Raw genomic sequence first — 12182 nt, forward strand, 5'->3', positions numbered from 1 at the left:
AAGCTGCCCCTGCCGCAGGCCTTAAGGGAAGCAGTGGAAGGTCAGGGCCAAGCTGGATGGGGATTTGAGCAACCTGGTCTAGAGGGAGGTGTCCCTGCCTATAGCAAGGGATTGGAACTGGGTGATCTTAAAGGTCAGCAAAACTGAACTGTAACACATGTGTTCTTTCTACATTGCTGAGGTAATAACTGGAATCAGAAAGTGTTTTCTTGGCTCTACAAGATTGAATTTCCCTTCTACAGATGTTTTATTCCTTGGTAACTCCCTTACCCCCCCGCCCCTGCCCTGTACCACCAGCAGCCCCTCACTGTACCAGCTGCCACTCCGGCAGGGCCTGAATGAGAGAACGCACCAGCTTTCCTTTTGTTTATTGCGTTACAGTGAAGCAGAATGGCCTGTGGTTATTTGCAGTTATCAGCTGATGATTTCACCACGTCTAAGGAAAAGCAATTAAACACTTCCGGACTTGGTCAGTGCTGGAGTGTCAGGAGAAGCTGTGCAGGAGCTTAGTGCTGTTTGCCCTCCCCTGGGTGCATGGCCAGAGCAATCTGGGAGTTGCAGTGCAAAATCCAGGTGCTGGAGACATTCACCCCTGCCCAGGGGGATCCAGTGGTGACCACGTTCAGTATCAGAATCCTCTGTGCTGGAAGCTCCTCCAAGGCACCTCTCCCTGTGCTGGGGGACTGTTGCCTTGTCCAGGATGGGGCTTTCCCTGTGTCTTCTTCAGATATTACTCTTCCCCATGCTCAGAGCATCCCCCACTTCTCCCACCACAGTAGTTCAAAACCAAACCAACTCCTTTGTCTCTTAAATAATGACCTCTGCAAAGTCCATGACCCAGGAGATGCTCGAAAGCAGTTTCCCTCTCAAAATTGATGAGGATGGCAAGGTAGAGGCTGCTGGTTCCTCTCTGGGCTGAGGCTGCTGAAAGGAGCAAGTCTTCCAGAAACAGCAAGCTTTATATCTTGGTCTTCAAATGTGGTTTTCAGAGCCCATCCCCAGAGAACCCACCTGGAGCAGTGCAGCTGCGAAGCTCATCAGGATGCTGGCTTTGCATCTGTGGTTTTCATTTAACCATGGAAACTCAATCTTCTAAGGAAATTATTGACATTAACATCTATGTTACATAAGCCTTTTTTTTAATTATTTTTTTACTTTTTCATTCTCCAACTGTGGCTGGAGGCCCAAAAGCAGCAAATCAGTGCTGGTGAGAAGTCTGAAGAGCCTGAAGGTCACCTGCCCTCACCAACCCGCTTCTTTGTAGATGTTGTTCAGGTGAGTGCAGATCTCGTTGGTCACCTTCTCAAAGGAGGCTTTGCAGTCTCCACCAAATTTCTCCTCCATCAGTTGCAAGATAATGTCGCAGATGATCTAAACAGGGAGAAGGGAAGAAACGGTATGAACTTTCCTCCATATTAGAGGGAAATACATATTTTGAGATTTTTAGAGAACAGAGAAGGAGAACAAAATTCAGGAGTGTATAGCAGGCAGAATTAGAAAATTAGGTATGGAAAATTAGGTGCATTATAGAAGCCATCCCAAATTGCAGTCACTTCTGTGTTTTTTATGTACCCTGTTTCTGTGTAATTTTGGCTGCACCCATACACACAGCCACTTAAAGACTGCTTTACAAGACTGGTTCACTCAGTCCCTCCAACACGGGTGGTAGAGCTGCCCAAGTGTTGAGGAGCACCGCGCTGAATACCTATGTAATAGGTGACTTGTGGGATCATCTATCCTGCTCATCCACTGCCTGGTGCTCTGCAACAAGGAGCATTACGTGTCTTGATAGTTTCCGGACAGGTGGTATCATGTGAAGCGGTAATTTCTTTTCTGTGTTGCATTTCTTGTTTTGTATACATCTTTATTCTCAGTAAGGGTTCTTTCTAGGCAGAAATCCTCATTTAGTCTCTCATTCAATAGAAGTTGGATCTGCTACTTTGGAAACCACCCTCTTTGTGCCTGAGTGACCTCTGATGGAAGGTGCCTCTTTCTGCACTTTCTGCATTGTAGGGCAGATAACACAGAGACCTATGGACTCTGGTAGTGACGTCAGGTGGACTTGGGTGAACCATTTGGTCCTGTATGTATAATTCGTGTTGCTTCAGTGATGGCAGTGCCCTTGTCGTTGTTGATCAGCAGTCATAAAATCATAGAATGGCTTGGGTTGGAAGCAACTTCAAAGATCAAGAAGTTCTAAGCCCCTTGCCACAGGCAGGGCCACCAACCTCTAGATCTGGTACTAAAACCAGGCTGCCCGGGGCCCCATCCAACCTGGTCTTGAGCACCTCCAGGGACAGAGCATCTACAGCCTCTCTAGGCAGCCTGTGCCAGCACCTCACTACTGTCTCTGTGAAGTACTTCCCTCTGACATCTAATCTAAACCTTGAGCTTAAAACAGTAACTGCTGTCTTAGTTGGCCTGGGAAAGCTCAGTTCCTGTTACTAGAGAAAAACAGACACTATGGACTGAATTTCAGTGTAAGCTGCTTTTTTATGTCTTGTTATTAAATGACAAGTGTGTGGGAATCCTGTTGTGCTGAGTAAACCTGCTACAACTCATGGGCAGCTCTGTAGCTCCCAGCAGAGCTGACCTGCCTGCACAGCACCTGCTGCATGGCCTTCTTACCCACAGATACATGCCTGCAATCTTCCACCATCTTCCTCCACCGATGCTCTGAACTGTATATACACTTACACATACAAAGCCTGTTTTCCCCACTTCTTCCCCTCCAAAGGAAAGACACCATCCCATCACAACTCCATTCCCTGAGAAGATGACTCATAGCTCACCCTGAAATTTTTGGGGTCAATCTTGAGCTGGGTGGCATGTTTCTGGCCGAGCGGGTTCAGTACCCCAAGAAAAGCCTCAGTGTTGTCCAGATGTTGCACCAGGTCATTGATGGCACTGAAAACCCTCTTGCCATGGCCTCTGACCTGATCCGACTGTTTCATCTCTTCGGCGCTGTCCATGCCTTTGAAGTGTGTGAAATAGGACTTGGTGTCCGGGTGCTCGGTAAACATCCTGTTGAGAAAAGACATTTGGCCTAACTTTCAGACTGAGGCATCAATGCAGATGTGAATTCACATTCCAGGCCTTGTCTTATGTATTTACTGGCCTTTTCCTTTTTTTTTTTTTTTTTTTTTTTTAGAACAGCCCTGTCTTTCCCATGCATTTCTGTTCCCTTCCCATCCATGCGTGATTCCTGTACTCACAGCAGCCTGACTCCCTCCTTGTGTCTCCCCAGGGTACCTTCCTCCTCTCCCCATTTTAAAACCTACTGGCCCTGCTGCTAGTCTCTGATCTGCTGAGAGGTTTACTCACAGCAACTTGGCCAACTTTATTTTGGCTCCTGTCAGTTTCATTTTTTCATAAGGATGTGTAACTGATACTTCACAACCTAATACCAGGAGGAACATGGGAACTGTGTTATCTGCTTGAGAAAGCAGCTGAAGCTGTGCTATCTGCTCAAGGAAGTCAGCCTCCCCTGCCCTGCATTTATTCTGCTGTTTTGGAAGTGAACATCTCAGAGTCAGGTGGCGGTACAACCTACAGGGACATGGGAGCACATTTGGGCAGGGTAAATACAACAGTGCACAGTCATAAGGATGTTCTGGACAGCAGATAGTTCCACTTTTGTCTCAGTATCTATTTTCAGGGAGAAACCCAACTATCACTTTTCTTAGTTAATCACTTCCTGGAATCTGTCCCTGAGAATTTTTCTGCCAGTAGTAGATTATTGTTTGAGTTCTCTGCAATGCTTATTTTGTTTATTCTAAGGCAACATAGTTCAGTGCCACTCATAAAGGAATTGACTTTTTTTTTACAGTATGGCAACTAGAGTTATCTTGATCAAACCATTAAGAAATCAGTTTACTTTGTTGAGTAATCTAAGTATCCACCTGAAACAGCAATAGTAAATTCCCTATTGCATTTCATGGAATCAAAGGATGATTGAGGTGATTGTGCATCCCTGGGTCCATCTGCTCCAACTGCTGCTCATCAGGGCGCCCAGAGCAGAGTGCCCAGGGCCGTGTCCAAGAGGCTCTTGGAGATCTCCAAGGAGGAAACCCTACAAATTCTGAGCAGCCCACGCCAGTGCTCCCATCACCAGCACGACACAGAAGTGCCTGATGGTCAGAAGGAACGTCTGTGCTCCCATCTGTGTCCACTACCTCTTGTCCTGGCACCAGGCACCACTCTCCCTTCAGGTACTTGTACACACTGATAAGGTGTCCCCTGAGCCCTCTCCAGGCTGAACAGCCCCAGCTCTTTCAGCCTGTCCTTGCAGAAGCAATGCTTCAGCCCCTTCATCATCCTCATGGTCCTTTGCTAGATTCTCTCCAGTAGCTCCATCTCTCTCCTGTACTGGAGTGCCCAGAAATCCTGTAGAGGCAGAGCTGGGCCTATAGGGAAACTAGAGCAAAACCTTCTACAGCAAATGACCCTGGGCTGCCAAATGACTGGATGCCACCAACATTTCTAGTTGCATTTCTGAGGCTAACTGTCCTCAGGTTGCGTTGACCACAGTGGGAAGGAGCAGTGTTGAGCACATCTGTTGAGGCTTAGCTGGGTACAAGATGTGGCATACAAGGCAATGGTAGAAGTGTGCTAATAGGGTTATTTGGCGTGACCAGTGTGTATGGAGGTAATCTGAGCCCCTGTTGAGTGAGGGGTATGTGAAAGGTGAATAGGAGAAATGTGTTTATTATGGAAGAGGAGAAGAAAACAAGGTGAAGACTAAAGGAAGAAAGACCACAGGAGAGTACAGTACAATGAAACAGGTGAGCTCTGACTAGAAAGGCTGAAAAAGAATCAAAAGAGAACTATTGAGAATATAGAACTGAAAAAAATAATCATTAAAGTCATTCAGAGAAAAAGGAAAATAGGAAAATAGGGTCCGCGTTATTTCCTGTTCTATTTTATACCATGCATTATTTTATTTATCATAAATACATCACTCTTTATTGGGGGTTGGGAAGGAGGAGTGAAGAAACTGTTCCAGTCTCTCCTTCCTTTACCAGACCCCTTCTCCCTCCCTCTTACTTCTCTTTGTATGGATCACTCCTCTGCACCGTTTCCTCCTTGAAGTTGCACAATCCACAGCAAACCAAAATGTTCCCTGTGAGGCTGTGTCAAACACATTGAGATGTGCTTCAAGGTGGCAGCTCCATCCTTCTTGCTAGCCCCTGCGCTAGCGGTTAGATGGGCTCTTTCCTTACCTGATCAGCACTGCTGTCCCGTTGTCTTCAGCATCCACATAGATCTTTTCCCAGGCCCCACGGGCGCTCTGCACCTCCGCTTCAGAGAAGGACATAGTGGAGGAAGGGAGGAGAACACGGAGGCAGTGATGGGATGGTTCTGACCCAGGTCTCTCTTCAGGGCTCTCTAAATACTGCCTGGGGGATTTAAGAGATCATGAATGGACTGTTTGTCTCTGTTCCCATCGGTCACATTTCTGTCGGCTTTAGGGCTGCCTAATCGCCTTTAATCAGGAAAGAAATTAACCACATGAGGAGGGAGGCATAGCACTCCTGCCTGGAGTCTGAGGCCGGAGCAAAGATCTTCATGTCCAGGAGAGAAGGGAAAATAGGGGATTTTCAGTGGGGAAGAAAAAGATTGACTCTTCTCCCTTCCTACCCCCTACTTAATCCAGTGCTTGGCCTCTTTCTTCGATTTTCCTGCTTTGTCCTCGAGAATGTTGCTGTGCTCAGGGCACCCTGGTGCCCTGCCGTCCCAGCTTCCAGCCCTTCTGGCTCCTGCTCTCTGAAGATGCCCTTTCCAGCTCTGGCAACTCACTCCAGTCCTACTCTCGTGTCATGGCCACTTCTTCCTCACAGCCCTCTGCTCTGCTGTGGTTCACACTTTGGTCTTGGGACCAGGCAGATGGCAGACACCATTAAGGCTGAATGATATACTTTGATGGTGATGACAAAGCACCCATGGACAGCCAGGCTGTGGTACCTTGAAGGGCTGTGGCATTCTAAGGCAGCAGATGAACCAGTACAGGATGCTGGGCCTGCAGCAGGACCTTTCCACCCTAATTCTCCTGCTTTGTAGCTATGATCCTGTTCTGTCCCTGAGGCCTACAGGCTTGAAAGAGAGGAAGAGGTGAGGGGCAGGAGAACGGCTGACACACATGGGCTCATTATCATGACTGTCACTGGGAGAAGGAGGCCAAAAAACCTCGGATTATCCACATGGTGCCCAGGCTTAACCTCTGGCAGGAATGTGCTGGTTAAGCTCAGAGCACGCACACAAAATAGGGCTTAGGGGCCTAAGGAACCACCGCTGCTGGATGCGTGTGGAGACAAAGCCTCATTGTTTGGGATGGTGTGGGGGAGGGAAAGAGTGGGCATAGTGAGCAAGGCCAGCCCGGTGCCTGGGGCGGATGGAAAGGGATGGCTGCTACCTTACAGAGACCTATGAAGGCATGTAATAGAACTATCAAAGAATCATTGAGTTGGAAGGAGCCTACAAAAGCCATCTGGTGCAACTCCCCTGCAATGAGCAGGGACACCCACAGATTGATAGGGTGCTCAGAGCTCCTCTAGCCTGACCTCCAGGGACAGGGCATCCCCCACCTGTCTGTGCAACCTGCTCCAGTGCCTCACTGCCCCATCGCAGCTCTGCTGAGGGAGGAATTTGAAACGCTGAGTGAATGTAGAGGCGCTTAGCGCAGGGACAAGATAGCGTAGGTAGCCTATTTCTGGACTCTTTCATCTCACACCCTGTGCTTTTCCTTTTCTCTTTCCTGGTGGAGGTGAGAGCAATGCAGTGAGGTCCTTACAAATTCACAGCTGTGTGGCGGTGGGGCAGAAAGCACGGGTTGCTCCAGCTCCACCTCGTCACCCCATCTATGTCAGCATGCCCTGCTACTGCGTGCTGGGCCACCACATCTGCTCCTCGAGAAACTCAGGTATTACTTGCTTCCAAGGGCTTCACTGGAGCCAAGCACCCTCTTGTCAATGGTTTTTGGGCTGGTTCGGCCCGGTTCCGTGACTAGTGGGGTGGGGGGACCCATAGACCAAGGCCCAGGAAAGGGAAAAAGGGAGAAAGGGGGAAAAGGGTAGGGAGATGGGCCTAAAAACAAAACAGAGGCAGTGATTTGAAAATAAACAAATTTACTAAGATATCAGAATGTAGATGACACACTATAATATGACAGATTAGAATCAAAGCTAATAAAGCAATTAAATTAAAGTGTCTGAAATCCAAAGGCCTTGCTCTAATGCTGAAGTGAGATGTCTAGTCGGGCCGAGCAGAAGAGAATAAGGGACGGTCAAATGATCTGAATGGTTTTTATCTCTCCCTATGAGCAGAAACAGTAACAGAACAGTGAACCATCCTCTGTTGGATGTAGCTCTTCTCTTCTGGGACAGGTACACGGAATCGGAGCATTAACTCTTTATAACTCCCAGTACACTACATGATGTTATGATGTGGAATACTGATAACCAAAAATCATAAAATCATAACCAAAAATCATAAAAATCATAAAAAGATTTAGATTGGATGTCAGGGGGAAGTTCTTTACAGACAGCATGATGAGCTGCTGGAACAGGCTGCCCAGAGAAGTTCTGTCCCTGAAGGTGTTCAAGGGCAGGTTGGATGGGGCCCTGGGCAACCTGATCTAGTGCCAGATCTGGAGGTTGGTGGCCCTGCCTATGGCAGGAGGCTTGGAACTTGATGACCCTTGGAGTCCCTTCCAACTCAAGACATTCTATGGTGGTTCTATGATGATAATTATACAATGTGGCTGAAGGCTAAAAGAAACAGATATGGGCTGGTACTTGTGGGAGTTAGGCACCAGTCGAGAAGCATTGTATCACATACTGACAAGGTGCAGGTGATTCTACTGGTAGTACAGCAAAATGCAAGGAATCAAGGAATCAGAATTGCAAACTGTTTTACTTGTGTGAGAAGGAGGACAGATGATGGACTTCATGGTCCATTTGCCTTTCCATTGTGGCAGCTGGCACCTCCCACTTAAGCCGTGCTGCTCTAAGACTCAAGTATTTACACTGATAAAAAGTCTATTGTAATTGTCCGACTTTGTTTGGAAGTAACGTCAGTAGCAGTGGCTTTAAATTCAGTAAGCCCAAACTGAATATGCAGAACCAGTTTGCGTTTCCTCCCTAACTTTGTGTCTGGCATTGGTACTGTGCATGAACCAAGCAGTTCCAGCCCTTCCTCATCTACGTACTGTGCATCCTGCTTTTCTGTGGAATAAAAAGCAAACAATACGCTTGTCTGATCTGGTTCTATTGGTGTGAAAATATATTGGGCAGCTTCATTTATACTCACTGACTCCCCAGTTCCCACCAATTTCCAGAAGAGATTTTTGCAATAGACACGGCCATCAGCTTTTGAGACTCTTCGTTTACGGATGTCATGGATAGCTGCATCAAAGTCCCTACTTACAGATAGGCCATATGTCCGAGCACTGATTCTTGAAGTAATAATTTTTGGATTGATTCCAAATAAAACAGCCCCTTTTGCAATGGCAATCTGGGCCTCTAGTGGACAAAATATATGATATTTCTTACTAAAAGCCTGCCTGACCTCATGTCTCAGCATGACGCTGGATGCGAAGCCTCCCACAAGCAAAATGTACTGGACCTTGGCCATCTCAGGCTTGGCAAGGATTTCTCTCAAAGCAGCAATAATTTTTTGGATGCTATATTCAAAAAAGCTTTTCATTTTCTCGTATGTAATCATGATCATCCCATCACACCACACAGCCCCTGTTGTTTTTTCAAAGAAGCGGGAGATGCCCTTCTTTCTTTCTGCAAGTTTGGTCAAATTGTAATAGCAATGCAAGTAGACTGCCTCCCCCTCAGCAGAGCATTTCTGGAAGCTGAAGTCGTACATCATCCGTTGCCATTCGATAGGGTAGCTCTTCACGTATTCATCCCATACGCCGTCATCAAACACCTCCCTGAGAAACATACTGAAGTTTTCATCCACTCTGTTGCCTCCCCATCCACCTCCAGACGCCTTGTGTAACTCTTTCAGGCAATGGTTTTCTTGGATCTCGTGTACTGTGATGTCCACTGTGCCACCTACACAAACGCATGCACACACGTGAATGAAGTCAGATCTTCTCTCTAAATTACAGAAGATCCAGCCTTTAGAAGACCCATCCTCTCCTCCCGTTTTTCTGCTCCTCCACAAGACTTCATTAAGTGAGAAATAAAAATAAAAATTCCCGTGACAAGCATGGAAGTGGAGCCCACACTCTGGGACTGCACTGCAGTCCCCCTGCGTTCAGCACTGCAAAGCATCCATGCTCTGCACCCAGCAAATTTGTACTCATTGAGAAGGGAGAACATTATTACCTCCACAGTCAGCGACAACATACTGGATCCCAGGGGAGTCTTCAAACTTTCTCTTGTCACTGCCCTCTGCAAGAAACCCTTCCTGTGGAAGCTGTTTACACCAGAGTGATGCAGCCTCTGATTCCAGGGCAATAATCAGCTTCTCAGAAATCATGTCAGAGATAAGTCCTGCCTGAAATCACAAGAGAAGTATCAATTCAGGAAAGGTGGCAAGATCACTGCTGCACGGACACCATCTGCTAGTGAAACTGCGCTCACCCACCCTGAGGTAATGGTTCTTGCACTTCTGATTTCTGTGGGCTCAGTTCTGCACAGCCACAGGGGAAAGGGCAAAGCTGTTGTTACTGCCAGCTTGGGACATTTTCCTACATACATATCATGGGAGAGTTACCTTTCTGATACACAAAAACTCAAAATACAGACAGTCTAAGTAATGAGAAATTCCTCTTCCTTAATGACTAAAGAAATCTCAGAAGAGAACGTGAGAAGTGGGTTAACTACTGCTTTTACCTCTTTTGCTGCCAGCCGCATGAACTGCCTGGCAGCTGTGCTCCATATGGCTGGGACAGTAATAACCCAAGTGATTTCCTCAAGGTCACAAACGGTATTGGAAGAGGCTTCCTGGATAGTGTTCAGGGCATGTTGCTCCATGTAGCGCAGGCTTTCAGCGAAGACCAACAGGGCAGGAAGGGTCTTTCCATTGCTTGCTTCCAGCCTCATGTCAGAAGTGACTTTCTACAATTGAGAGAAAACAGTTAAAATGTCTCTGGGTTTGTATATGGCAGCCTCCAGAACTGTCCTGTCCCCTGTACATGAACAATGCACAAAGTGTGTTACAGAACAACGTCCTGTCTCCATACCTCAGTAAATTCCCCAGAATTACTTCAGTATGTGGCTAACAGAAATCTAACTGACACAGGTCTGCCATCAAACTGTGTAACATTTCAATAGGCAAAATACCAGGTTGTATAAAGACCCTGTAGGCCAACCTGAACAGTGGTGGGGAGAATTATTCTTTCTGTGTGACACGATACCACATTTCCCAAGCATGTGCATAGAGCCTTCAGATTGCTCATGTCTTTCTGTATGTGCAGTTAAAAAAGTGTACACAGGAAAAATGTGCATACAAATATCCATCTGTTCTGATTCAGTTTCTCTACAATATAATAGCTTGGTTTTTGGCCCTGTGTGTCTGCATGGGTGTACCCGAATCCTGAGGCAGATGGCTGCTCTAAACTCCCTCCATCAGTTCCTGGTTGCAGGTTCTGTCTAGAAGAAGTGGAAATATTTGCCTGCATCCAAAGACATTTTGGGAGCCAGCTTTCACCACATGTGTTTCTCTGTTCCGCTTTGGCAGTGATCAAAGTTGGCCCTACAGCACAAGGATCATAAACGAGACCACCAAATCCATCAACCTGGGATCTTCTACAGCCACACGTAGGCAGGTGAGGAGGCTGCCCAGCTAAAATAAGAAAGAACTGTGAGGTGGAATCTGTTCCGGAGGTGCAGCCGCTGCGGAGAAAGGGAATCTCTGTTTATTTTTGCTTGTAAACTCATTTCCTGTCACTGTTCCTGACTTGGTTAACAGAATAGGATATGTCCTCCATGGACGCTTTTTGTGGAGATTCAGAAATAGCTAACTGGGTTAGGTGTCTGGGAAGTGTTGTTTCCCTTTCTTGTTGTTGGGTTGCTCATTTCTGGGGGGGAGGGGGACTGGGGGTGGGGGTAGGGGTGAACTAAAATCTCTCTGAAGCCCTTCTGCCCTAAACGTGGCTAGGAGCCCATCACTCCACAGGTAACAACACCGCAGCAGACCACATCATTCACACCTTTCCTGCAGGGGGAAGTCTTCACAGATGCCTCCCATCTCCTTCCAAATCCAATCAGAGCTCATTGCTTAGCACTGGGAAATTCAGAGAGCAGATGAGACTTCTATCTGGGGCTCACCCTGTGCTCGGGGTTATTCCACGCTAACAAGCACACACAGAAAGACCTTCTGCAAACTCTCACAGTGGAGAAACACCAGTGTAGAGGATATCCACAGTAAAATAAAAAACACAGATCCAAAAAGAACCAGTAAAGGTAGGCAGTGGCCCTTAGAAAGCAAAAACTTCAATAGGCAAAAAGCAGGAAGAGGTGAAAGACCTGTGGGGCCCTGGAGCACGGACAAGGAAGCTCTAGAGTAGCATTATATTATTGTGAAGGTGATGAGACACAGGCACAGGTTGCCCAGCGAGGTTGTGGATGCCCCCCTCCCTGGAAACATTTAAGGCCAGGCTGGATGGGACTTTGAACAGCCTGGTCTAAAGGGAGGTGTCCCTGCCTATAGCAGGGGGGTTGGAACTGGACGGTCTTAAAGCTCCCTTCCAACCCAAACCATTCTGTGATTCTATGTTTGGCTGAACAAATCAACCCAGAAATGCTGTGAACAATTCTGAGCAAGCACAGAGCCTTCTGAGAGAAATGACAGCTGGACACCCATAAATTGGCTTCAGCATATCCCTTCAAGGGAGGGAGAGAGGCCAGCAGAAGTGCGTAACATGGAAGGAGCCCTGTCTACGACCCAGGAGCTGCCAAACTTCAAATCGTAGGACACTTCTATTGTTCCCTGCAGAAGACAATGAATATCACACAAATGAGGAGCCCATAATGCCTTTAGCTTGTGAAGAATGTATCTCATTTCTTCTTTCATTTGACAAAGTGCTCTTTGACTTCTCTGATCCTCACCAGACAGATTGCTCAGCTCCCTTCACCACTTCCTTTAGCCCACGTCCCTCCAATAAACAAACAGCCTTGACTCCTGTGAGCGCTCTACATACCCTGTTGTACAGGCTCATCTTG

The 12182-nt window shown here is 47.1% G+C and overlaps 1 protein-coding gene across 1 annotated transcript; it reads right to left on the reverse strand.

Annotated features, from left to right (window-relative positions):
* Positions 1-1198: 1198 nt before the first annotated feature.
* LOC122190270 (heat shock 70 kDa protein 12B-like) lies at positions 1199-10015 on the reverse strand. Its single transcript, XM_042890134.1, has 6 exons — positions 9852-10015; positions 9342-9513; positions 8873-9065; positions 5223-5399; positions 2793-3024; positions 1199-1371 (listed from the first exon to the last, which is right to left on the reverse strand). Exons 1-6 carry the CDS (start codon positions 9990-9992, stop codon positions 1243-1245), a joined length of 1044 nt encoding a protein of 347 aa, XP_042746068.1. The 5' UTR covers positions 9993-10015; the 3' UTR covers positions 1199-1242.
* Positions 10016-12182: the final 2167 nt, after the last annotated feature.

The sequence above is a fragment of the Lagopus leucura genome, unplaced genomic scaffold (assembly GCF_019238085.1).
Source record: "Lagopus leucura isolate 7727_CA_CO unplaced genomic scaffold, USGS_WTPT01 Super-Scaffold_100159, whole genome shotgun sequence".
Lineage (NCBI taxonomy): Eukaryota > Metazoa > Chordata > Aves > Galliformes > Phasianidae > Lagopus > Lagopus leucura.